This window comes from Halichoerus grypus, chromosome 10 (genome assembly GCF_964656455.1).
Source record: "Halichoerus grypus chromosome 10, mHalGry1.hap1.1, whole genome shotgun sequence".
NCBI lineage: Eukaryota > Metazoa > Chordata > Mammalia > Carnivora > Phocidae > Halichoerus > Halichoerus grypus.
In genome coordinates this window covers 19961304-19989078 of record NC_135721.1, presented here as the reverse complement: position 1 = coordinate 19989078, position 27775 = coordinate 19961304, and the positions used below count along the sequence as shown (strand labels likewise).

At 39.2% G+C, this 27775-nt stretch overlaps 1 protein-coding gene across 15 annotated transcripts in view; it reads left to right on the top strand.

The window, feature by feature from the left end:
• Positions 1-27775, top strand: part of DTNB (dystrobrevin beta) — a 256744-nt gene that overhangs the window by 34403 nt on the left and 194566 nt on the right. For 14 of the 15 annotated variants that reach the window (XR_013441625.1, XM_078056068.1, XM_078056065.1 and 11 more), the window contains exon 2: positions 20615-20682. Coding sequence is in view for 14 of the 15 variants with exons in the window: in XM_078056068.1 (XP_077912194.1) it covers positions 20615-20682 (68 nt within the window). In the remaining variant the exon portion in view is untranslated. Of the gene's footprint in view, positions 1-2265; positions 2424-20614; positions 20683-27775 lie in introns of all 15 variants that reach the window. The other variant, XM_078056058.1, reaches the window with a different exon arrangement.

Sequence of the window (27775 nt, the reverse complement as noted above, 5' to 3'; positions counted from 1 at the left end):
TTAGATCGATTCACAGAGTATGTGAATGTCTTGGTTCAGTTCCTGGTCATGAGGCTGTGTTTTTATCTTCCCACTTTTCTAGGCCTAAAGCATTACATAAACCGTAGCTCTAGGCAGAGACTGGCAGCAGTATTTTGTAGCTTCCTTTCAGCTCCAGCTTCATCCTTGGCTTTAAGCGGTGAGTCTGGTTCGGATGTCTCCTGTTTCTCCACCTCCTTTATTTTGTCGCTGTCGCCCTGCAGAAGGTGCGCACCTGCTTCTGGGCTCAGCGTCCAGCAAGCCTGTAGCTTCAGTCCTGCTTACGTTTTTGTGTATCTGTTTTGTTTCTGATCCAAATGGGGTTTTATCTTGTTTTGGAGCCTGCTTAAGTCATTAAAAAGAAAAAATACATATATATATTTATTTTTAAGATTTTATTTTTAAGTCATCTCTATACCCAACGTGGAGCTTGAACCTAACAACCCTGAGATCAAGAGTCACATGCTCTACCGACTGAGCCAGCCAGGCACCCCAAGTTATTTAAAAATATATTTAAAAAATATTTTATCTATTGCTGTGTATTTGGAGTGGAGGGGATGCATCGAAGTGTTTACTTACTGGGCTACTTTGATTAGAAGACTTCATTGACCAGGCTTCTTTCTAATCTCCACACCACTTATTTTGTTGTCTGCGTTATTGCAATGCCTAGACCCTCCAGTACAAAAGTTGAATAGCAGTGATGATAATGGGCATTTTTATCTTTTTCCTGAATGAGAATGCTTCCGGTGTTTCACTATTAGATATGAATCTTACTGAAGGTTTCTGGTAGATTTCTTTTGTCAGTTTATGGAAGTTTTCATCTGTTCTTGGTTTGTATTATTTTTTTAAGTTTTATTTATTTAAGTAATCTCTGCACCCCCGTGGGGCTTGAACTCACAACCCCAAGATCAAGAGTTGTATGCTCCTCGACCGAGCCAGCCAGGCGTCCTGGCTTGTGTGTGCGTGTTTTTTTTTTTTTTAAGCTTTTATTTATTTATTTGAGAGAGAGAGTGAGCAAGAGAGAGAGAGCACATGAGCAGGGGCAGAAGCAGACTCCCCACTGAGCAGGGAGCCTGATTCGGGGCTCAATCCCAGGACCCTGGGATCATGACCTGAGCCGAAGGCAGATGCTTAACCAACTGAGCCACCCAGGTGCCCCTGGTTTATATTTTTATTGGGTGTTGAATTTTTTTTTTTTTTGGCATTTGTTGAAATTATCATTGTTTTCTCTTTAATATGTTAAGAGTAGGACAGACAACTTTTTGAGTTGCAGATAACTGAGAAACATATTGTATATGATTTACTTGATAATGCATTTTTTAACAAAAAATGAATCTTTAGAAAACTCAACTTTGATCTTGAATTTTTGTGTATTAACAACATTATAAATAAGCTAATACAGAACTAAAATGCTATAATAATCAGGTCTGGGCTAAATATTCTTGTAACTAAGCTTCACTATAATGAAATAGTCCTCAGTTAAAACAGCTTTTGGGGGGCACCTGGGTGGCTCAGTTGTTAAGTGTCTGCCTTCGGCTCGGGTCATGATCCCAGGGTCCTGGGATCGAGCCCCACGTCGGGCTCCCTGCCCTGTGGGAAGCCTGCATCTCCCTCTCCCACTCCCCCTGCTTGTGTTCCCTCTCTCGCTGCGTCTCTCTCTGTCAAATAAATAAATAAAATCTTAAAAAAAAAAACAACAATTTTTTGGGTAACTTCTGGGACTCTACAAGGATTTGTTCAGCCCCTAACCATTCCCACTTTTTCCTGGCTTCTTTTTGTAGACTCTTTGCTCCCTCCTTTTAACTTTTCTCTCTGCTCTGTCTCCTCTTGCCAGAGAGAGACTTTCTTCTGCAAGTAATAATATTATTTATTGTGAGGCTATAGTGTATCAGGTGCTTTTCATAGATAAGGACTATTCTTTAATCTTTATAAGTTTGGAAGCTAGGTATGATATCTCGAGTATATGGGTGAGGAAACTGAGCTCAGAGAAGTTAAAACTTCTTTAGGGCCATACAGGTAATCAGTGACCCTGCTAGTATTTGAACCCCGGGGCAGACTTCAGAGTCCTTTCTACATGCTGTCTTTAAAGAAGACTGTTGTTCCAGTTCAACTTGAGTTTTGTGTTTTGGCTTACCGACGTGATTCCTGAGCATGGTGATAGGACCACTTTGTGTCTCCAGTATGTTTTCCTTAAGAGACTTTTTCTTGTTTTTTTTTCAAGATTTTATTTATTTATTTATTTGACAGAGAGAGAAAGACAGCAAGAGAGGGAACACAAGCAGAGGGAGTGGGAGAGGGAGAAGTAGACTCCCCGCTGAGCAGGGAGCCGGACGTGGGGCTCGATCCCAGGACCCTGGGATCATGACCTGAGCTGAAGGCAGACGCTTAACGACTGAGCCACCCAGGTACCCCGAGACTTTTTCTTTTTTTCTTTCTTTTTTTTTTTTTTTTAAGATTTATTTATTTATTTATTTGAGAGAGAGAGAGAGAGAGAAACAGCATGAGAGGGGGAGGGTCAGAGGGAGAAGCAGGCTACCCGCTGAGCCGGGATTCCCGATGTGGGACTCGATCCCAGGACCCTGGGATCATGACCTGAGTCGAAGGCAGTCGCTCAACCAACTGAGCCACCCAGGCGCCCCCGAGACTTTTTCTTTAGTTAGGTACTGCATTGCTTTTTCCCAGTCTGATGTTTTACATCTTCTTGAGAGATTTCTTATAATGACTAAATCTTTCTTAAAGAAACAGAATGAAAAGTGTCATGGTTAAGCACGTGGGCTCTGGAGTAAACTATTTTGGTTGGACCTTGAGTTTATTTTATTTTAATTTTGTGGACATTATGAAACATTGACTTTCAAAAAGATATGGAGAATAAAAATAGTGATACCTCTGTGCATACTGCTCACGAAACCAGGCTCCTTTTAGGGTTGAACCCTGATGTAACTCCTACCCAATTGTATTCTCTTCCCCTTTCGAGGGAACTACGGTTCTGAATTCAATGCTTTCCATTCCTATACATATTTTCATATTTTTATGACATATGTAAATAGCCCTGAAACGTACATTATTTTGCATTTAAAAAACTTTATATTAACAGTATTAATTATTTTTTTTTGTAACTTGTTTTTTTTTCCCTCTCAGTATCGTGAGACTCATCCATATGGGTATACGTCCTGTACTGCTTTCATCTTGGCAGAGTAGGATTCTGTTTTTTGACTATATCACAGTTTACTTTTATATTTTTCTGTGGATTGGCAGTTCGTTTGTTCTGGATTTCTTTCTTTTTTTTTTTTTTTTGCTATTACAAATAATGCTGCAATGAATAGTCTTGTCGCATATCCTTGTGCACACATGTGTGTCTTTTAGAGCATGTACCTGGGACTGAAACACTGGCCCGTGTGCCATGCACATCTTCAACTTCAGCAGGTATTACTCAGTTCTGTTCTGAAGTGGTTTTTACCAGTTAACATTTGCACCAGTGGTCCATTGCTTTCCTGCTTTCTAATTTTTGCCAATCTGCTGGATGAACAATATAATCTTATTTTGGTTTTTAATATAGGTTTTTCTGATTACTAGTGAGATTGAACATTGCTCGATGATTTTATTGGCTCTTTAGATTTCCTCTTCTGTGATTTGCTTCTTTTCATCATTTACCTTTTTTTTTTCTGTTGCATTGTCTTTTTCATATTGGTTTATAATTTTTACTACATTTTATACTAATATAGAATGATGGTATAATGGACCAAGAGTTAGGGGTTCTGGGTTTCTATTTCCAGTTCTTTCTTGTGAAGTATAACTGTCACCTGGGACAAGACATTTATTTGGATGCTCAAAATTTGGGGTCTGCGTTAGGTCATTTGTAAGCCCTCCCATTCTGATTCTCCATTGCTTAGTTTTGGCTTTTGTAGCTCATAAGCATTACTACAAATGTGTTAACTGAAATTAAAGGTATGAGAACACAGAGAAGGAATTGTTAGCATCTTTCTATGTGAAGGCTGCACACTGCTATTAATTAATTACTTTAAGATTTTATTTTTAAGTAATCTCCACACCCAGTGTGGGGCTTGAACTCACAACCCCTGAGATCAGGAGTCCTGCATGCTTTACCAACTGAGCCAGGCGGGCACCGTTGCACACTGCTGTTTAATTGGTTTTCTTTTCTTTTCATTAATTCCAAAGTCATTTGAAAAAGTCATTCTTAATATCTGTCTAAAAAAAAGTCTTCAGGGGGGCGCTTGGGTGGCTCAGTCAGTTAAGCATCTGCCTTCGGCTCGGTCATGATCCCAGGGTCCTGGAATCGAGTCCCACATCGGGCTCTTTGCTTGGCAGGGCGCCTACTTCTTCCTCTGCCTGTCGCTCTTCCTGCTTTGTGCTCTCTCTGACAAATAAATAAAATCTTAAAAAAAAAAAAAATCTCTAGGAACAAGGTTAACTATAGAAATAACTAGCAAGGATATGTTTTCTGAAATATGACTGACAACTAGAGCTTTGCATGTCCTTTCAGGAGTGTACCTTTTATTGTTCATATGCTTTTAGTATTTCCTTATTAGGTAAGTAGTTTAGAATCTTTGTTTAGAGCTAAAATTTCCTCTTATTAACTAAGCAACCCATAGCAGGTTTTAGGAAGAACTAGGAGGTTTGTCTTTAGCACACTAGAGGTACCTGTTTCTTCTTTCAGTGGCTTACTTTCTACTACATTCTTTTTCTGATTCTTTGGGCACATTGCATTTCTACCTCTTTACCTCCTTTCACTTTTGTTAGAACCTTTTCTCTATTCCAAATTTAAAGTATTGCAAGTAATTGATAACAAAGTATTTATTCTTCTTCCAAGTCTATATCTGTATACCATATATTTTTTTTAAGTCTATTTTATTTTTTAGTAATCTCTACACCCAACATAGGGCTCAAACTCATGACCCCAAAATCAAGAATTGCATGTTCTTCCAGCTGAGCCAGCCAGGCGCCCTGATATTTCTTTTTTTTTTTTTTTAAGATTTTATTTATTTATTTGACAGAGAGAGACACAGCGAGAGAGGGAACACAAGCAGGGGGAGGGGGAGAGGGAGAAGCAGGCTTCCCGTGGAGCAGGGAGCCCGATGCGGGGCTTGATCCCAGGACCCTGGGATCATGACCTGAGCCGAAGGCAATGCTTAACAACTGAGCCACCCAGGTGCCCCTGGTGCCCTAATATTTCTATACCTTTAAATAAATCAGAAGAATTGTAAGTTAGGAAAGAGTCTTGCCTATAGGATTCTAGTCTATGCATCATCCAAGAGGGTAGTTACACAATAACATCAATAATAATGATAATAATAATAGGAGTTAATATTTATTAGGCTTTTATTTTGTGCCAGGCATTGTGCTAAATGCTTTACATAATTTATTAATAGTTACCACAGCCCTATGAGGTTATTATATTAGCTATTGAGAGCTCTTTGTAGTAGTGGAGTGAAGTTTTGAATATTTTTTTATTGGAACCTAGAGAACTTTTTCAGATTTGTAAAAAAGAAAATCTTAGGGTTTCACAAACATTTACTTTCCCTGGCTTTTTTTTTTTTTTTTTTTTTTAATCTAAAGGAGAAGAGAAAAGAAGAAGTGGTAGAGGAAGGATAGTTGAGAATTTTCCTGAAATAAGCAAGGAAGTTAGTTCTCTTTCAGGGAAGTTTGACTAGTTACACTAAATACTGATTAGTGACAATCTCTCTTATCTCTGACTTCTTTTTTTTTAATTTTTAAAAAGATTTTATTTATTTATTTGACAGAGAAAGAGACAGGGAGACAGGGAACACAAGCAGGGGAGTGGGAGAGGGAGAAGCAGGCTCCCCACCGAGCAGGGAGCCTGATGCGGGGCTCGATCCCAGGACCCTGGGATCATGACCTGAGTGGAAGGCAGACGCTTATCGACTGAGCCACCCAGGCACCCCTCTCTTTTTTTTTTTTTAAGATTTTATTTATTTGTTTGACACAGAGAGAGAGACAGCAAGAGAGGGAACACAAGCAGTGGGAGACGGAGAAGCAGGCTTCCTGAGGGGCAGGGAGCCCGACGTGGGGCTCGATCCCAGGACCCTGGGATCATGACCTGGGCCGAAGGCAGACACTCAATGACTGAGCCACCCAGGCGCCCCTTATCTCTGACTTCTTAAATAAATGGGCATCCAGAGAAAAACTGATAGGAGTTTTGCTGGGAGACAGTGAATTTGCTCAAGAAGTTTTATTACATGGATGTTTTGAAGTAACTGAGAGCTGGAAGGGTTAAGACATTAATAAAAAGATTCAAGGGAAATGATATTTAACACATAGGTGTAATACAGAGATATTCCGGAAACATTTCCAGAGCCTGCTCTCTTTCCAATAGTCTTTTCCTTTAGTCTTTCCTGCTTGCAGACTTAGTCCAACTCTGGAGCATATTGCTTTCTAGATAGGACTAACAAGGGTCCAGACGTTTGTTGCACTAGTCTCCAGACTTCATTTAACTGCAACATGAAGTCTAAACCAGCACCACGTCTTGTGGACCTGTATTTTCCTCACTCCTCATGTTTGCCCTGGAGGGGGCGATGTGGTGCAGCAGAAGGACAGTAGGCTTTAGAGTCAAAGGGGTTGGTTACCTAACTCCACGAATTACCAACTTTGTAACCTTAGGCCAAGTTAACTAACCACATAGGCTCTAAATTTCCTCATCTAATTCTGCCACCCGTGTTACTCATTTGTTCCTCACACCTAGCACAGTCCCATTTTCTCATTCTAGGGTTGTTTTTTTTTTTAATTTTTAATTAAAAACAATTTTTTTTTAAAAAGCAGTGTTTTCTAGAGTGGGAGATGCATGCAAAATGATCCTGCAGGTAGGGTATAACAAAATATGGGCAATTAACTTTTACTAATATTTTGTCCATAGGTTGACACTTTAGTCCATCTCTATGTCTGGTGATACACGTCGGGTTTGGTAAGCTAAGTAACCTGAGGGGGGGTACTGGGGACACGACAGCCTGGAGGGGCCCGTCATGTGAGCCTCCTTACTTGTTGGCTTACATTCTGTTTGGACTAAAGTTCATCTCTGCCTGGCTTAGTGGTCTTTCAGATCATATTATCTGATTTCAGTTAGATGAACCTTGTTAAATAGACAAAGGCCTTAAAGGATTCCTGCAAAGAAATTGCAGGTTGAAGTTTCAGATTCAGCTGAAGATTGAAGTAATAATGCAAGGACACAGGAACAACAAGAAAAACACAGAGATGATACTTTTATTTATATTATAAGCTTGTCAGTCTAATGCAAAGTATAAAATAATGATCTAAGTGGATTGAAGAGGAATCTGTAAAAAATTGTTAAATATTATTTGATATATGGGTTTATATGCACTGTTGAGTATATTGTATCTTAAGATATTCACTAATGATAGTATGAGGCTACTGTTATCAGTTGAGATATTTTAAAACTAAGTATTTGGTATATGAAGACAAACTTACTGAAAATTTTCAGTGATGATTATAGTCATGAGCTAATTAATCTAGTACATTAAAAATTATTAAGTTAGTGATACATTTTTAGAAGATTCTTTGGAGATTTTTTACTTTAGGGGTAAAAGATAAAAAGCCATAAACCTTTGCTCTCCCTGTTTTGGTAAAAGTGGCTGAAATACCATATAGACAAATTAATAACTTTAGTTTGGTGACTAAAATGCATTCTTTGTTGGGATACTCATAGAAGACATTGCTAAAGATTGAAGTAATAAATATTATATCAAATTTGGAGTTTGCGAGAGTTTGTGTACATTTGGATAAAAGTACAGAGCTTATGGTATTTGATATACTCCATTTCAATAATAAAACATATGGAGTCCTGCCTCCCCAACCCCCCACCCTCTAAAGAAAAGATTTATCAGAGAATATACTCCAAGTAAATGACTTAACATTTTATTATGAGATAGGACCTATAAAGTGTAAAGAATAATCCAGGGTGCCCAGAACCCAGTCTAATAAATAAAACATAGCTAAATAGAGTCGGTGTCCGTCTGCAGCCACAGCATTCTGCTGAACTTGGTGATGCATGCTTCATGTGCACTTGGAAAGAATTTGTATTTTGCCATTATCGGGTGGGACGTTCGATAAGTATCAATTAGATCTAGTTGGCTGATGGTGTTTTTCAGTCCTTCATATTCATCTTGACTTTCTACTTGTATTGATCATAGAGGAGAATTGAAGTCTCCAAGTGGAAGTGTGGATTTGTCCATTTCTTCTTTCAGTTCTATCAATTTTTGCTTAGTGTATTTTGAGGCACTGTGGTTAGGTATGTAGACATTTAGGATTGTTATGTCTTCTCAGGGAATTCTGTATGTTATAGGCCAACAATACAATGTTACAGATATTGTTTTATGCAGTTGCTTTTTATTTTGAAGATTTTATTAATTTAATTAATTAATTTAATAAATTAGTTTATTTATTAGAGAGAGAGTGCCATGTGAGTGCAAGCCAAGCGAGGGGGTGGGGAGGGTCAAAGAGGGATGGAGAGGGATAAGCAGACTCCACGGTGAGGGTGGAGCCACATTGGGGGGGGCCACTCTGTCCTACAACCCTGAGATCATGACCTGACTAAAATCAAGAGTTGGATGCTCGTCGACTGAGCCACCCAGCCTCCCCTAAAGATTTTATTTTTAAGTAATCTCTGTGCCCATCGTGGGGCTTAAACTCACAACCCCAAGATCAACAGTCGCATGCTCCACTGACTGAGCCAGCCAGCCAGACACCCCTATGCAATTGCTTTTAATTTTTCTTTTTTTTTTAAGATTTTGTTTATTTATTTGACAGAGAGAGACAGGGAGAGAGGGAACACAAGCAGGGGGAGTGGGAGAGGGAGAAGTACGCTTCCCGCGGAGCAGGGAGCCCGATGCGGGCCGATCCCAGGACTCTGGGATCATGACCTGAGCCGAGGGCAGATGCCTAAGGACTGAGCCACCCAGGCGCCCCTGCAATTGCTTTTTAAATCAGTTAAGAGAATAAAGGAAAAGAAATATGTAATTGTTCTGTCTTTAAAAAAAAACTTTTTAAGAACAGTTTTAGATTTACTGACAAATTAAACAGTAATAGGGAGTACCTGTATGTACCTCTTGCCTGTTCCTTCTCTTATTAACATCTTACATTAGTGTGGTTCATTTGTTACAATTAATGAACCAGTGATGATGTGTTATTATTAACTAAAGTCCATGTTTTATTCAGATTTCTGTAGTGTTTCCTCATGACATTTTTCTGTTCCAGAATCCCGTCCAGGATACCACATTATAATTAGTTGCCACGTCTCCTTAGACTTCTCTCGGCTTTGTCAGTTTCTTAGGCTTTTCTCATCAAGTTTTTGATAAAACTTGACAGATTTGAAGAGTGCTGGTTAGGTATTTTGTATATTTTCCCTCAATTGAGATTTGCCTACTGTTTTTCTCATGGTTAGACTGGGTTTATGGGTTTTGGGGCAGAAGACCCCAGAAGTAAAATGCCATTTTCATCACATCATGTCAGGGGTACATCCTGTCTACATAATTAGTCACTGTTGACCTCGATCACCTGGCTGGGTTCATGTTTGTCACATTTCTCCACTGCCAGGGTATTTGTCCCTCTCCCTTTTCCTCTTTGGAAGGAAGCCACTGTGTGCAGCTCACACTTAAGGAGTGGGGAGTTATGCTCCACTTTCTTTAGGGCAAAATATCTACATAAATAATCTGGAATTCTGCTGCCTAGGATATTTGTCAATTCTTCATTTGTTAATTTATTCACTCATTTATATTAGTACCAACTTAAGGATATTTAATACTATTTAATGTTGTTGCTGAAATTGTTACAACTTTGGCCATTGAGAGCTTTCAGTTGGCTTCTGTATTCTTTTGATACACTCCTGTCATATGTTTTTTTTCCCCTCCCAGAATTTATTTATTTTCTTTTTTTTAAAGATTTTATTTATTTATTTGACAGAGAGATATAGAGAGAGTGCAAGTAGGCAGAGCGGCAGGCAGAGGGAGAGGGAGAGGGAGAAGCAGGCTCCCCACCAAGCAGGGAGCCCGATGCGGGGCCCGATCCCAGGACCCTGGGATCATGAACTGAGCCGAAGGCAGACGCTTAACGACTGAGCCACCCAGGCGCCCCTAAATTTTCGACTCAACTAGCATCTAGTGGTGCTATTGCTATATCACATGGTAATAAGACTACGATTAGCTTTGTAGAGACTGCCAACCTGTCTTCCAACGTGACTGTGCATTATCACGCAATGGATGAGAGTTCCTGTTGCTCTACATTCTTTTTTTTTTTTTTTTTTTTAGATTTTATTTATTTATTTGACAGAGAGAGACACAGCGAGAGAGGGAACACAAGCAGGGGGAGTGGGAGAGGGAGAAGCAGGCTTCCCGCGGAGCAGGGAGCCTGATGCGGGGCTCGATCCCGGGACCCTGGGATCATGACCTGAGCCGAAGGCAGACGCTTAACGACTGAGCCACCCAGGCGCCCCTGTTGCTCTACATTCTTGTCAGCATTTGGTATTGTCATTTTTTTTTCTTAATTTTAGCCATTGTAGCAGGCATATAGTAGTATCTCATCGTGTTTTAATTTGTAATATCCTAATGACAATGATATTGATCATTTTTTCATGTACTTATTTGTCATTTATATGTCTTCTTCGGTGAGGTATCCAGATCTTTTGATCATTTTTTAATTGGGCTCTTTTCTTTTTTTAAAAGGTTTATTTATTTATTTGGATGGGGTTAAGGGCAGAGGGAGAGGAAGAGAGACTCTGCACTGAACATGGAGCCTGATGCAAGGCTTGATCTCACTACACTGAGATCAGGACCTGAGCTGAAACCAAGAGTCAGATGCTTAATGGACTGTGCCACCCAGGCACCCCCTTTTTTTAAAAAAAGATTTATTTATTTATTTTAGGGGGTAGGGGCAGAGAGAGAGAGAGAGGGAGAGGGAGGGAGCTCTTTTCTTATTGTTGAGTTTTAAGAGTTCTTTCATACTTTGAATACAAGTCCTTTATCAGATGTGTTTTGAAAACATTTCTTTCATATTAGGGCTTGTCTCTTCATTATCTTAGCAGGTGTTTTTGTTTTTTGTTTTCCTTTTTCCTTTTTTTAAATCTTAGTTTCTTTTGCACTGTGGTTAATTTTGATAAGATCCAGCTTATAAGTTTTTTCTTTCATGGATTGTGCTTTTGGGGTGTTGTATCTAAAAACTCATTTATTCCATTTGACTTTGGGCTTAAGACATTAAACAGCCTCTTTTAGGGGCTTATGGTTCTAACTCTATTTGATTGAAGAAACTGCTTACATTCTTATAGCTAGGATGCTGTTTTTTTTTCATATTTTATAGACTAAGGCTGTGCTCTTTTTTTTTAATTTAAATTATTAGTTTTTTTTTAAAGACATTTATTGTTGCATTGTTCAAAGTAGTAGATAATTGGAAATAATTGCCAACAATCAAGGCTTGGATAAGGAATTGTGATAAAATTCTGTTTTGCCATTCAAAATTATGTTTTTGAAGAGTGCTCAATGGCATGGAAAGATGCTCAGATATATTGTTAAATTCCTCCCCCCCAGCTTTATTGAGGTGTAATTGACAAATAAAATTGTATATATATATAAAGTGTACAACGTGATGATTATATATATATATCAAATGTCATAAGGTATATATATATATATATATACCTTATGAGATGATTACCACAACTGAGTTAATTAACACATCTATCACTTCATGGTTACCTTTTTTTGTGGTGGTTTAAATTCTCTCTTATCAAATTTCAAGTACACAATACAGTACAGTATTATCAACTGTACTTACCATGGTGTATATTTGATCCCCAGAACTCATTCATCTAATAACTGAAAGTTTGTATCCTTTGATCACTGTCTTCTCATTTCCCCCACCCCCCCAGCCCCTGGAAACTACCATTCTACTCCGCTTTTGTAGTGAACTTGCCTTTTTTTTGTATTACTAGATTCCACATATGAATGAGTTCATGGCATTTGGGTATTTTTCTTTCTCTGACTTAGTTGGGTGGAATGAAGCTCCTGAGTAGGGTGATTAGGATCTGTGAAGATGGAATGTGTTGGCATAAATACACCTAGTGGATTTCTTTGTATGTCTACAGGATGAACTACAGGAAGATGTGGGTGCAGAGTCTGAGATCACGGTGTCATAGAATTGTATTTGTGGGGGTGCCTGGGTGGCTCAGCTCAGGTCATGATCCCAGGGTCCTGGGATGGAGTCCTGCATTGGGCTCCCTGCTCAGTGGGGAGCCTGCTTCTCCCTCTGCCTGCTGCTTCCCCTGCTTGTGCTCTCTGTCAAATAAATAAATAAAATCTTAAAAAAAAAAGAATTGTATTTATGCATTCATGTGGACAAAGATTTTGGCAGTCGAAATGGGAAAAAAGGGTGGATACAAGTGATCATGAGGAAGGAAATGGCAGTGTTTGAAATCAGAGTTAGTATGTGAAGGGAATGATACAGAGGTGTTGGTTACCTCTTGATCATGAGGCTAAGAAAAGGCAAAGTGCCAGGAGTGCGAGTGGAAGGAAGTAAAGAAATGTACTTGGGTTCATGTAAGTGTTGATTTTCAAGGTTATATCAGAAGGACGAGGACATACAATCAGGTATGGCAGTAGGATTAGATATTTGTTGAGTGTGGAACTATTAAAATCATAACTATAAAGCTTTAGTTATTAGTATCCATAGAGCACTGGATGGATTCACCTATCATTAAGGTCTAGGGAAGTCATTTATAGTAATCTTAGTTTATATGTAACCTGTAAATTTGGATTTTATGTAATCTGAATTGTAGACTTGGTTGAAGTGAAAAGACTTAATGTTTTAGTTTGAGTTCCCCCAGAAGCTGACTCAGACATGGATTTGAGTGCAAGTATTTTGTTTTGAAGATTATCCCAGGAAATCCTAGTAGGGGACCATGAAGTGAGATAGGGAAGGGAAGTTTAGCAAATAAAGGATTTGTTTCAAGCAATTTACCACTGTGAGTAACTGGAGCTTATTCCTGCTGGGGAACTCTAGGAGCCAGTATAAAGCATGTCCTCAGAGTTCAACCTCTTGAAGGGGCAAGGTAGGTGGAGTATCTACCAATCATTGGTTAGGACTGTTTCCAGAGGATGGTAAATCTATAGTATTTCAGGCTTGGCATGCAGGGAACAAAATGGACTTCAGAAGTCAGAGAAAGCCATCAGTTTTTGTTTGTGTTTTGTTTCTTTTTTTTTTTAAGATTTTATTTTATTTTATTATTTTCTAAGTTGGCTCCATGCCCAGTGTGAAGTCCAACATGGAGCCTGAACTCATGACCCTGAGATCAAGACCAGAGCTGAGATCAAGAGTCCGACACTCAACCGACTGAGCCACCCAGGTGCCCCTTGAAGATTTTAAGTAATCTCTACACCCAGTGTGGGGCTCAAACCCACAACCCCGAGTTAGAGTCATGTGCTCTACTTACTGAGCCAGGCAGGTGTTCCCTGTTTTGTTTTGTTTTTAAAGCAGATGCTGTCTGTCCAGTGGAGACAGAATTGGCGAAGATTAGGAGATATGGGCAGGGGAGCCCTCTTTTGCCTCTTTTCTTTATACTCTGCCATGCGGTTCCAGTATCTTCAATTCATTTTCTATAGGTCATCAATCCTCCTCACCCCGAGGCTTAAATGAGCCAATCCAGCTGCACATTAGCACTGGCTCTAGGTGTCCTCTCTGGAAGATTAAATCCTGGGTCATGGGGGAGTGCCCCTACATCAACAATTCTCCTCACCAACCTTACGCTTGGTCCCCAAGTTCATTCCCAGGTATGTCCTCCCAGGTCCCACCAGTGCATTTCATCAGGTCCAATAGCTGTTTTGGGAATCACCCCTTTCCATCCCAAGTAAGGACAGTACCTCCCTATTTCCATGATGCCGAGACTTGACCTTAGTTATTAGCCTGGAATTAGTGAAAGAGGTAGGGACAGATCCTGAGAAGGGTCAGCATCTTTTGAGGCATGCATCTCAGATGAGGCCTTTTCATGGTCTTTAGGCAGAGGAGATTGCCATCTTGTAGCAAGAGCAAGAGAGCCACTTCTTCTGGCCCAGAGGGTTCAGGAGAATCTTGACTGAACTGTGAATTCAGTCTTTTAAATAATTTACCTACTTTCATAATCAGAATTTAGGCCTGATTTTTAGCACAATCTGCCTTCTAGTTGTAGGGACTCAGAATTCCTTAAAATGCTGCTATGAGGTCTTCCGGCTGTCATACCATGCTTTGAGTTGATACTTAGATGATTTAGGCTTTGACATTTTCTTTCTTCTGTGTATCAATGCTATGTAACAAAAACTCAACCAATTTAATTGTCTTTAAAATTCTTGATGCCCCTCTATCTCTCAAATGCTAAAGCTATCACATAACCCAGTCATCTTTACCTGTATCCCATCCTAGCTCCACCACATCAAGTGTCTTATTAGTAATATTGAAGCAACAGCCCACCAGGGGTTCTCATCAAGCCACTTATTACCACTTATTAGCAGCACTGGGAACCTTGTCATTTGGTTGGTGAGTGATCCACTTAACAGAATCCATCTGGAAGACCTGTTATACCAGGATCAAATCTGTCTTATTCTGGGTTACCCTAGAAGCAAATGCTGGTGTAAAGACAAGTGCAAGTTTGTTTTTGTTTTGTTTTGTGGGGTTTTTTTTGTTTGTTTGTTTTTAAAGGTGATCCTAGGAGATACCAGTAGAGTGGAGAAGTGAGACAGAGAAGAGAAAGTAGCTAGTAAAGGCTTTCCTATCAGGCACTGTGGGTAAGCAAACTTAATTCCAATGAGGAACTCTGGAAGCCAGTGGAAAACATTGCCTTTTGTTGGGTAAAGGAGCTGCAGTATTTATATATTAACTTCCATCAGTGGGAGGGTTCCTCCAGGGATGTTAATCCCCTGGTGCTTCTAGACTGCCCTGCAAATGTCAAGGCTGCCTTCAGTGGCCAGAAAAAGCCCTCAGGCAAAGAAATGCAGATGCTGGCCACTAGAAGCTGATCAGGGTGATGGAATAAAGGCAGGATATCAACTGGGTCTTCTATACTCTTAAGTCAACAAATAATGTAGGGGCGCCTGGGTGGCTCAGTCGTTGAATGCGTCTGCCGTCGGCTCAGGTCATGATCCCAGGGTCCTGGGATCGAGTCCCGCATCGGGCTCCCTGCTCTGCGGGAAGCCTGCTTCTCCCTCTCCCACTCCCCCTGCTTGTATTCCCTCTCTCGCTGTGTCTCTCTCTGTCAAATAAATAAATAAAATCTAAAAAAAAAAGAAAAAAACAATGTCAGTGTTGTAGCTACTGTTGAGTAACAAGCTTTTCTTCCACCTTAGTTTGGTTTTGAGAGTTTTTTTTAAGTATATATGTATTTTAATTATAATCCTGTGTTTAACATGTGATTTGCAAATATTTTTCGTCCGGTGGTTAACTTGTCTTTTCATTTCTTACCAGTTTCTTATATAGAACAAATTGTTTAATTTTGGTGATGTTCAATTTGTCTTTTTTTTTTTTTATGGCTTGTACTGTGATGTACCAGACCATGAAGACTTTCTCCTGTGTTTTCTTCTAAAAGTTTTATACTTTTTGTACTTTACATTTATCTTCCATTTCAAATTATTTTTTGTATGTGGTGTGAAGTATAGGTCAAGGTTCATCTTTTTGTCATATAGATAACCAGTTTTTCCAGCACCAAGTCTGTCCTTTTTTCACTGAATTTCTTTTGCACTTAAAAAAAAAAAATCAAATGGCCTCTTCCAGTACTGTGCTGTCTTTATTACTGTGGCTTTATAGTAATTCTTAAAGTTTTCTATAATCCTGCATCTTGATTTTCCCTTATCAAAATTGTCTTGTCTATTCCCTTTGCCTATTTATATGGAATTTAGAATTGTCTATATTTACAAAAATTTCTGCTGGAATTTTGATTAGACTGTCTGATTAGATGGTATGTCTTTCTGTTTGTTTAGGTCTTTTAAAAATTTCATCACTGTTTTGTGATTCTAGTATACAAATCCTATACATATTTTGTTAGTATATACCTAAGCATCTTATTTTTGTTAGAGATATTATAAATGCTATTTTTCAAAGTATTCAATTTCTGGTTGTGCAGTGCTAGTAAACAGAACTGTGGTTGACTTTTGTGTTTTGACCTTGTGTCCTGCAACAGTGTCAGACTCACTTTTTAGTTCTAGGAGCTTTTTTTGGCTCCTAGAATTTGGAATTTCTACAAAGATCATCACGATGTCTGCAAAATAAGGATACTTTTATTTTTTCCTTTCCAGTCTGTTTGCCTTTTATCTTTCATCTTATTTCACTGGCTAAGACATCCCATATAATGTTTAATAGAAGTAGTAAGAATAGACATCCTTGTCTTGGTCCCAGTCTCAGGGAAAAAGCATATAGTTTTCTACCATTAAGTGTGATCTTATATGTAAGTTTTCTGTAGGTGCCCTTTATCAGGTGTAGAAAGGTTTTATTTCTAGTTTGCAGAGAGTTTATCATCAGGAATGAACCTTGTATTTTGTCAAATGCTCTTTTTTTTTTTTTTTAAGATTGTATTTATTTGCGAGAGAGAGAATGAGAAACAGAGAGCATGAGAGGGAGGAGCGGACTCCCTGCTGAGCAGGGAGCCTGATGTGGGACTCGATCCCAGGACTCCAGGATCATGACCTGAGCCGAAGGCAGTCGCTTAACCAACTGAGCCACCCAGGCGCCCTCAAATGCTCTTTTTGCATCTGATATAAACATTTTTTTTATTAGATTATTAATATGTTGGATTATATTGATTAATTTTCAAATGTTGAATTGGCCTTGCATTCCTGGGATAAACTCCCACTGCTTCCAAGGTTTTTATATATGGCTTGATTCAATTTATAATATTTTGTTGAGGATTTTGCTCATTGTTGAGGGTTTTCATGTCTGTGTTCATGAGAGACATTTGTTTTTGTACTGTCTTTGTCTGTTTTGGGTATCAGGATATTACTGGCTTTTTAAAATGAATTGTAAGATGTTCTTTTGTGTTTTCTGGTAGCAATTGTATGAAATTGGTGTTATTTCTTCTAACATCTTTTCTATTACTGTTCTTCATTTGTAACATTTTGTAATTATTTTCCTTTCTGAAGAACTTTCCCTAGCAATTATTTTAGAGGGTGTCTGCTGACTACAAATTCTCTCAGTTTTCTTTAATTTCTGAAGGTTAGTATTCTCTCAATGTAAAATTAAAAGCATTGCTCCACCGTCTTCTGACTTCCATAGTTTCTTATGAGAAATCTGCAGTAATTCAGGTCACCATGCCTCTCGAACGGGAGCTGGTAGGCTATGTTCTGTGGGTTGACTGACTGTTTTCAAAATAAAATTTCAACAAAGCCATACCCATTTGTCTACATATTGTCTGTCGCTGCTTTCACGCTGCAGTGGCAATGGTGAGTAGTTGTGACAGAAACCACATGGCCTGCAAACCTAAAATATTTACTGTTTGGCCCTTTAAGAAAAAAATTGGCTGATCCCTATCATTTACCTATGGGTAAAATGTTCTTTTACGCTGACTCCTTTCAAGAATTTTTCTTTGTCTTTCAGCAATTTGATTATGATGTGACCATTATAACAAGTTTCTTTGGCTTTAACTTGTTTGCTCAATTTCTTGAATTTGTGGTATGTCTTTCACTGAACTTGGTAAGTCTTCAGCTAGTATGTCTTCACGTGTTGTGTAGCACCACATTGCCACACTCCTTTTCTCCTTCTGGGATTCTGAGTACATGATGAATGTTGGATCTTTTGTTTTTGTCTACCCAGTCCCTGAGGCTTTATTCCTTTAAAAAAAAAAAAAAATCTCTCTCTTGCCTTTTTTTCCCCCCCTGCTGTTCAGATTGGATAATTTCTACTTGATATATCTTAAAGTTGGCTTTCCTCTGTCATCTCCATTCTTCTGTTGAGTCCATCCAGTGAGTCCCTCTTCCCCCCAATGAGTGTATATTTCAGTTCTAACATTTCCATTTGGTTTCTTTCATATCTTTTCTTTCTCTGCTGACACTTAAGATTTTATTTCATTTTATTTTATTTTAAAGATTTTATTTCACAGAGAGAGAGCACAAGCAGGGGGAGTGGCAGAGGGAGAGGGAGAAGGAGGCTTCCCGCTGAGCAGGGAGCCCGATGCAGGGCTCGATCCCAGGACCCTGGGATCATGACCTGAGCCGAAGGCAGATGCTTAACGACTAAGCCACCCAGGCTCCCTGACACTTAAGATTTTAACTCTTGTTTCAAGAGTGTTTGTGATTGCTAATTTGAGCATTTTTATAATCGCTACTTAAAGTCTCTGTCAGGTTACAACAACATCTGTGTCATCTTGTCAGTGGCATCTGATGATTGTCATTTCCCTTGTGAGTTAAGATTTTCTTGGTTGGTTGTTTGCCAAATAATTTTGTATTGTGTCTGGACATACTGAACATGATAAAACTTTGGGTCTTCCTTAAATTTTTAGAGAGTGTTGGTATTTTTGTTTTAGCATTGTAGTTTGGTAGACCTCCCAATGATCCAGAATATAGTTATATTAATTTTTTCAAGATTAATTTGGAAATAAAGGCAAAAGTTAGAAAATTGTCATGAAGAAATTAGAGCTCTCCAGGAATTCTTTTTCTTTGAGAAAAAGTGGTGTAGAGAAATAGCAAAAGTAGAAAAAAGATATAACAAATGAGATATGTTATAAAGGATATTATGATATTATCTTTTAATCTATGGTTAGCATTTAAAATTTGTATTACCTAGCGGTGCCTGGGTGGCTCAGTCGTTAAGCATCTGCCTTCAGCTCAGGTCATGATCCCAGGGTCCTGGGATTGAGCCCCGCATCAGGCTCCCTGCTCAGCGGGGAGCCTGCTTCTCCATCTCATACTCCCCCTCCTGGTGTTCCCTCTCTGACTGTGTCTCTCTCTGTCAAATAAATAAAATCCTTAAAAAAATAAAATAAAATAAAATTTGTATTACCTAGTGAGAGACCAAGATTGGGGAGGAGGCAGTAAACTTTTAAATATCTTCCTTTCTTTGTAATTATAGGCTACTGGTACCAACTCTTGTTTTTTGTTTTTGTTTTTAAAGATTTTATTTTATTTATTTGAGAGAGAGAGGGCACAAGCAGGGGGGAGGAGCAGAGGGAGAAGAAGAAGCAGACTCCCTGGTGAGCAGGGAGCCCAATGTGGGGCTTGATCCCAGGACCCTGAGATCATGACCTGAGCTGAAGGCAGACGCTTAACCAACTGAGCCACCCAGGCGCCCTGCAAGTCTTGTTTTTTTCTCTAGGACCTAGATTTCATTATATTTTTGCTGTTTCTAGTTGCTTTGTCTTTTGGCTTTCTTCCTGTTTAAAATTTTTTTCTCTTGGGGGTGAATTGTTAAGTAACCATCATGTGTGTTAAGCCTACTTGGTAATACATCAATGATTTAGGAAAGGATTGGTCTTAATTATCAAAATATTAGGTGTAGAATGTTAAGGAATGCATTTACATTTTAAATTTTCTTTAGGATATATTTAAAACTAAACTTTGCCAGGCACCTAGTTTTAATGGATATGTAATTTGTGTAGTTATCATTTAATTTGTGATTCTAATACATTTGAGACTGTGCTATATAAATCACTCCATGATTTACAACAGTTTAATCTCCTTAGGGAAATTGTTTGGCTTATGCTCTTTGTCTAGATATTTTTTCTTCACAGAATAAGGCAAAATTCAGCTGCAATTATCACAGATTTTGCATCAGTAGGGTCTGTGCAATGGGCTTATTTGTTTTTTAGCTTTTTGGGTGTGGAGATTTGGCAGTACGCATCTAAAAGCAATGATTATGTAAGATGTTTAGTGAAAGGGTGGGATTTGACTCTACCACTTCTGAATTGTGCCCTCACGCAAGTTAGTGTTCTTTTCTAGGCTGTTTCCTAATCTATAGAATGGGGATAATAATAATGATACCAGTATCTAGGGTTGTTGGAAGGATTAAATGAGGTAGCACATGGAAAGAATTTTAACAGAGTGACTGTCAAAGCCTATGTCTGTCAACCTAAACTATTACTGTGTGGTAAAAAATTCATCTCTAGGAGTTCTTTGAGTTTGGGGATGAATACTTGCTTTGTTCAATATTGTTTAATATGAAAATAGAAGATTTTATTTATGTCTTTTATGTATAAGCTAATAACTATTATGTTCTTTAGCCTTTCATTATAATTATTTTCTAAATTATATTTAGTACCATGTTTATCTGGATAAAACAGTAGGGATATGGGAAGCTGTGTCCCAACTAATCCAGGACTCCGCAGAGAAAATAATCATAGTTAGAAATAAGACATAGCCCCATATTTTCAGCACAGGAAGCAAGTGTACGAGCTCATTTAATTATTGACTTTGTAATATTATAGAAGCTATCAAGTAAATAAAGGGACAGTGGTTTGTCTTTTTCTATATCGGGCTTCCACTTTATTTTTACTGATTGTCTCTTAAATGTGCATCAACAGCTTGGTTTCCTGTACCTCTTTCATAACAGAATGATAAGCACTTGGTTGAATTGTCAAATTGCAGTGGTTTATTGTATCTTTCTTTGTTTCTAGGATGATTGAGGAAAGTGGGAACAAGCGGAAGACCATGGCGGAGAAGAGGCAGCTGTTCATAGAAATGCGTGAGTCCTGAGTGCTTCTGGATTCCTTGTCTGTATGTGTGGGGATGCCTTTTTTTTTTTTCCCTGATGAAGTCACAGCTTTAAGCATTAGCACGTTCCTTTTTTTTTTTTTTTTAAGATTTGTTTATTTTAGAAAGAGGCAGAAAGAGAGAGTGTGAGTGGGCCGAGGGGCAGAGAGAGGGGCAGGGAGAGAATCTCAAGCAGACTCCCTGCTGAGCACAAAGCCTAACCCGGGGCTCCATCTCATGACCCTGAGATCATGACCGAGGCTGAAGACAAGAGTTGGATGCTTAATCGACTGAGCCACCCAGGTGCCTCACGAATTAGCATGTCCCAATCTTAGGCGGGGAAGAAAGGGAGTTAAAGAATCATGGAGTTGAAGGACCTCAAGCCAGAGCATATATTATAATTGAGTTGACTTGAATTGCTTTCTTCAGCAAGATCATTAATACTAAGGCAGAAATGTTACCTAGGATATCTGTGAGTTTAATATTTATTTTTAAGTAGTCTCTACAACCAATGTGGGGCTCAAATTCACAGTCCCGAGATCAAGAGTCACCTGCTCTGCCGACTCAGCCAGTCAGGTGCCCCAAGGCGCACCAGTCAGTTTAGATCTCTTGCTGTAACTCCCTTGTTACCATGAGCTTGCAGGTGGTGAGAAATAATTAATACATTGTATAAGTTACCTTTTACTAGATACAGATTCTAAGGTGTAGAGGGCTACCTGTTAGGACAACACTTAGAGATATAGGAATAATTAAAAGCACAAATGTAGGGTCACCTGAGTGGCTCAGTCATTAAGCGTCTGCCTTCGGCTCAGGTCATGATCCCAGGGTCCTGGGATCAAGCCCCGCATCGGGCTCCCTGCTCAGCGGGAAGCCTGCTTCTCCCTCTCCCACTCCCCCTGCTTGTGTTCCCTCTCTCGCTGTATCTCTCTCTGTCAAATAAATAAATAAAAAATCTTAAAAAAATAAAAGCACAAATGTATATAGCCTTGGTATATTACTTTATGATACAGTTTTCAATCTTCTGTTAAAAAATTATAGTCTTCTGTGAAACTTGAACAAAGAGAAAGATGGCTGAGAGGAGTGGAGTAGTTCCCAGTATTTGTGTGATTATTTTGGTCTGTGATTTTTTATCTATGTGACTTTGACCAGTGCACTCACACTTGGTGGACCACAAATTCCTTTGCCATGAAATAGGGTTATTGGTCTGTATCAGTCATTATGATATCTTTTAAAAAAGCATTATACTCTTTTTAAAAAGTCGGATCTTACAAGAACCTTCAACATGAGAGTGTCATAAAATTGGTACTGCTTGGTTGAAGAGGGGAGGCAGGAGCCCTGCCTGAGATAGCCCCTGAGGTACTTGTAGGGTGCTAGAATTCTTCATATCAAAGTAAAAATCAGCAGATAAAGTCTCAAAAAATCAGTAGATAGAGATCAAGGTATTTTAAATCTTTAGAGTCTTAGTAATGGGAGGCAGAGTTTGACTCAACTCAGATCTATGCTGTCCTGTCAAGCATAACCTAGATAAGTATTTGTTGAAGATGTCAGAGGAAATTTTTGGCATTGGGTGTGTGGTCAGTCTGGATGATCTTTCAGGAGTTCTGTAGTTCTGAGTCTCTGATTGCTAGTCATCCAAGCCAGAAACCTTGCAGTCCCTTCCCTCTACCTCACCTTCCACCTCCAAAGAAATCACAAAATGCAGCTGAGTTTTACCTCATAAGGGAGTCTTGGATGGTCTGTTCCTCGTACCACAGTGGCTTTGAATCCAAGCTCTACCGTCAGACTGCCTGTGTTTGGATCTTGGCTGTATAACCTTAGGTGACTTGACTTAATCTCTGTGCCACAGTTTCCTTGTCCATAAAATGGGAATAGTATCTACTTCATAGAATGATTGTGAAGATTAAATGGGATAATGTCACTTAGGCACTTAGCACAGTGCTGGACCCCTACCTACCCAGTAGGTATTTAATGTGGTTAGTTTTGTTTAATATTTTATCATTGTTACTTTTCTGAACTAAAGCAATCTGTTTTGGATCCCTCCTTCCACGGTCAGCCCTTTCAAATCTGTGATCGGTGATGCTGTATGCAGTGAACTGTATAAATCTGTGTTACTTCCTTCTTAAATCCCTTCAGTTGCTCCTCGTCACTCTCCCAGGGAAGCCTGAGCTCCTAGGCATGCCAGGCAAGCCCTCCTGCAGGCAAGCCCTCCTGGTCTCTTTTATCCTCAGTTCTCAGGTTGCCAGTTCCCATCACCCGCCATGTGTGTCATTTCCCAGCAGTACTGAATGGGCTTTGCTCCTGCAGTTGGGCCCACCTTCATCTGCCTTGTGCCCGCTCACCGTTAAGGCTCAGCATAGGGGTCATCTTTTCATTAATTTTTTAACACATTTATTGAAGATCTATTGTGTTCCAGGCACTGTTCTAGGTGCTAGGGTTAAGGGGAGAACAGAACATAGTCCCTGACTTCTTGCATATTGCTTACATTTTGGTGAGGAAACAGACAAAATAAGGAAACCAAGTAGATAAACAATAAATCCTGATACTAAGAAGTGCGTGGGGTGCCTTCAGTAAGTAAACATGAGCATGCAAGGGAGCACAACTGGGGTAGATCTTTGGAGTAGAAACTGGGTTTTCTGTGAAGATTTGGGTTTGCTGCTTAGTGAATGTCATCATTCTGACACAGAGAGCTCAAACAAATGGCCTTTCTCTGTAACAGACTCAAGGATATGGACTGTTTTGGAGATGTTTGGTGAGTATGGCTTCTTGTCTCCCCTCTTTCTTCATGGGAAGAATTGCATTGCTGATAGTGGTGTCTGCTGCTAAAAGCCATGCTCTCTCCTTTCCAACATCCCCCCAGATCGCCAGCATTATTACCTTCAATGGATGTAAAAATCATCTTTTGTCAGCCTTATCATAGGGTTCTACCATCTAGGTTTTGGGTTGATTTTATGGCAATTTTGAATCCACTGATGTTTCGGTTTGGATCTTGGCTGTATAACCTTAGGTGACTTCACTTAATTTCTGTGCCACAGTGGGTAATTGATAGATTTTTACTTATTGTAGGTCTATCCATCATTTTTTTTTTTTTAAAGACTTCACTTTTTTAGAGCAGTTTTAGGTTCACAGTAAAACTAAGAGGCAGGTACAGCAAGTTCCCATAGCACACATGCACAACTTCCCCCATTAACAACACCCCCCACCAGAGGGTACATTTGCCACAGCTGATGGGCCTGTGTTGATAAATCGTAACACCCAAAGTTTGTAGTTTACATGAGGGTTCATTCTTGATGTTGTACATTCTTTGGGACTGTTTTTTTTTTTTTTAAATATTCTTTTTTTTTTTTTTTAAAGATTTTACCTATTTATTTGAGAGAGAGAGAATGAGAGAGAGGAGGGTCAGAGGGAGAGGCAGACTCCCTGCCGAGCAGGGAGTCCGATGCGGGACTCGATCCCAGGACTCCAGGATCATGACCTGAGCCGAAGGCAGTCGCTCAACCAACTGAGCCACCTAGGCGCCCTCTTTGGGACTGTTTTTTTTAGGAAGTGGAAACAAAAGTTTATTGAAGATATAGAGAGAGATACAGACAGACCACCCAGGAGACTCAGAAAGGAAAGGAGAATGAGTCTCATCTTTGTTCAGGGCCTGGGGGTTTTTACTAATGGTTGTGCTCGGGTGCACATGTCCTCTCAGGCATCCAGGAACTGGTCAGAATGAGGTCAAGGTCCAGGTGTTCATCTTAGGTCACTTATTCCTTGAAGCCAGGGGTCTTGGTGTTGAAATGTCTAGTGTTGGTGGTCTAGAACACACATATGATAGCTTCATCCAGTCATCCAGAAAGTGGTCGCTTTTCTGTTCAGAGTTGCTGCTCTTCTTTTCTTTGATTTCCTGTTGAGTTTGTAGGTGTTCAGAATGGTTTGATCACTATCTAGCTGAATTCCTGGGACCAGAGGAAATTTAGGTCTCCTACTCCTCTGCCATCTTGCTCCTCCCCTGGGACTGTATTATTTTTAAAGAAAAATGGTTTTGACTACTATTTTTGCAACTTTTTTTTTTTTTTTTAGGATTTTATTTATTTATTTGAGAAAGAGAGAATGAGCCAGAGGGAGGGGCAGAGGGAGAGGGACAAGCAGACTCCCTGCTGAGCACGGAGCCTGATGCAGGGCTCGATCCCAGAACCCTGAGATCATGACCGGAGCCAAAATCAAGAGTTGGACGCTCAACTGACTGAGCCATCCAGGCGCCCTCTCAGATATATTGAAGAATAGGGAGGATAGCAGTCATCCTTGCCTTGTTTTTGACTTGATAGAAGTAATATTTCACTATTTTTTTTTTTTTTTTAAAGATTTTATTTATTTATTTGAGAGAGAGAGAGAGAGCACATGAGAGGGGGGAGGGTCAGAGGGAGAAGCAGACTCCCTGCTGAGCAGGGAGCCCGATGCGGGACTCGATCCTGGGACTCCAGGATCATGACCTGAGCCGAAGGCAGTCGCTTAACCAACTGAGCCACCCAGGCGCCCAGTAATATTTCACTATTAAAATGACATTTGTTATAGGTTTTGTGTTGTTTATCAAGTTAGGGAACTACTTCTGGGTTCTAATTTACCAAGAGTTATTACTCTTATTTTCTTTAAATCATGAATGAGTATTGAATTTTATCAGATGTTTTCTGTTTCTCTTGAGATGAATATATTTCTCCTTTACTCTGTAAATATAGTGCTAGGGCTGACAATCTTTTCCTTAAGGGTCAGACAGTAAATATTTTAGGATTTGCAGGCTATATGATGAGTTCTCTGTCACAGTGACTCAACTTTGCTGTATAACATGAAAACAGTCATAATAATTTAATAATTTAGTTAGGTTGTATTTTTTCATGTTGTGTGACCTTTACTATTATTCCTTTCTATAATATTCTTTTTTTTTTTTTTAAAGATTTTTTATTTATTTATTTGAGAGAGAATGAGAGAGAGCACATGAGAGGGGGGAGGGTCAGAGGGAGAAGCAGACTCCCTGCCAAGCAGGGAGCCCAATGTGGGACTTGATCCAGGGACTCCAGGATCATGACCTGAGCCGAAGGCAGTCGCTTAACCAACTGAGCCACCCAGGTGCCCTCCTTTCTATAATATTCTTAAGCCTTTCTGTTTTTATTTTTTATTTATTTTTTATTTTTTTTTTTTAAGCCTTTCTGTTTTTAGACAGTATCTTTAAATGCCCTACTATTCTTTCTATGCTTAGTATTTTCTCTTATAGACTCTAAGTGCCATGAGAATAAGGATCACATCTATTTATGTTGGTAGCCCCAGTAGCTTGATAAATGTTTATTGAAAGAAGAGTGGAATAAATTACATACAAGTAATTTGGTAGCTTATGATTCTTACATGGTATAAAATTACTAAGAAAAATGAAAGGTGGTAGTTAGAACAGTAGTTCTTAACTCTGGTGCTAAAGTATAGGTGAATCTACAAAATGCTCGATGCCAGGCCTCCCGGCTCAGAGATTCTGATTTTATTTGTCCTTTTCCAAAATTTTGTCAGTTTTATCGGTCTTTTGAAGGAACTTTGGCTTTGTTGATCCTCTCCAAGTGTCTTTGTTTCTGCCTCATTATTTTGTGCTATTGTGTTTATTACTTTCTTCTTTTCACTTCAGGCGATTCTCTTGTTCTTTTTCCAACTTCTTATGTTGGGTAACTCGAGCCATTTATTTTCAGACTTTTTTCCTCTCTTATGTAAGCACTTAAGAACTTCTTTCCTGTGATTTTCTATTTTTGCATTCCATGTGTTCCGATAGATGCCATTTTCATGATCACTTCTCTGTGGTTTCTAACTTCTCTTAGGAATAATTAGAAGTACCCTTTTAAATTTGCAAATAAATGACTTTTAATTAAAAAAATATTTAGCTTAATTGGGATGTGGGTCAGGGAATGAAGGCTGTTGTAGAATCTTTGAATTTGGTTATATTTTTTGTTATATGTTTTTGTAAATATTCCATGTGTGCTTGAAAATAATGTGTATGATTTCTTCATTATTTAGATTTAACTTGTTACATGTTTTATTCAGACCTTTTTTGTCCTTACTGATTTGACCACTTAATTACTGAAAGTTGTAAAAAATCTCTGCTTTGATCATGGACTTTAATTTTTTACCCCTTAGTTCTGACAGTGATTTGAAGCTTTTGTTCTTAGATGCACATGTATTAAAATATTACATCTACCTAGGAAATTGAATATTTTGTCATTATGTAGGTATACTCTTTTTCTAGTGATGCTTTTTGCTGTAAAGTTTATTTTGTTGTTATTAATATAGCTGTACCAGTTTTCTTTTGGTTAGTATGCCTTGTACAGTATCTTTTCATTCTTTTAAAAAACTTTCCGTATCCTTATGTTTTTTTTTTTTTTTTTTTTAAGATTCATTTATTTATTTTGGTGTGGGGGGGTGGAGGGGGAGAGGGAGAGAGAGAATCCTAAGCAGACTTCACACTGGGCATGGAGCCCAACATGGGGCTTGATCCCATGACCCTGAGATCATGACCTGAGCCAAAATCAAGAGTCAGATGCTTAAGTGACTGAGCCACCCAGGTGCCCCTGTATCTTTATGTTTTTTTTTTTTTTAAAGATTTTATTTATTTAAAAAAAATTTTTTTTTTTTAAGATTTTATTATTTATTTGAGAGAGAGAGAGGGATAGATCACAAGCAGGGGGAGCAGCAGAGAGAGAGGGAGAAGCAGGCTCCCCGCCGAGCAGGGAGCCCGATGCGGGGCTCGATCCCAGGACCCTGGGATCATGACCCGAGCCGAAGGCAGACGCTTAACCAACTGAGCCACCCAGGCGCCCCAAGATTTTATTTATTTATTTGACAGAGAGAGACACAGTGAGAGAGGGAACACAAGCAGGGAGAGTGGGAGAGGGAGAAGCAGGCTTCCCGCTGGGCAGGGAGCCCGATGCAGGGCTCGATCCCAGGACCCTGGGATCATGACCTGAGCCGAAGGCAGACGCCTAACGACTGAGCCCCCCAGGCGCCCCTGTATCTTTATGTTTTATGTGTATGTCCTGTAAGCAGTGTAAGCTAGATTATTTAACAACAACTATTGT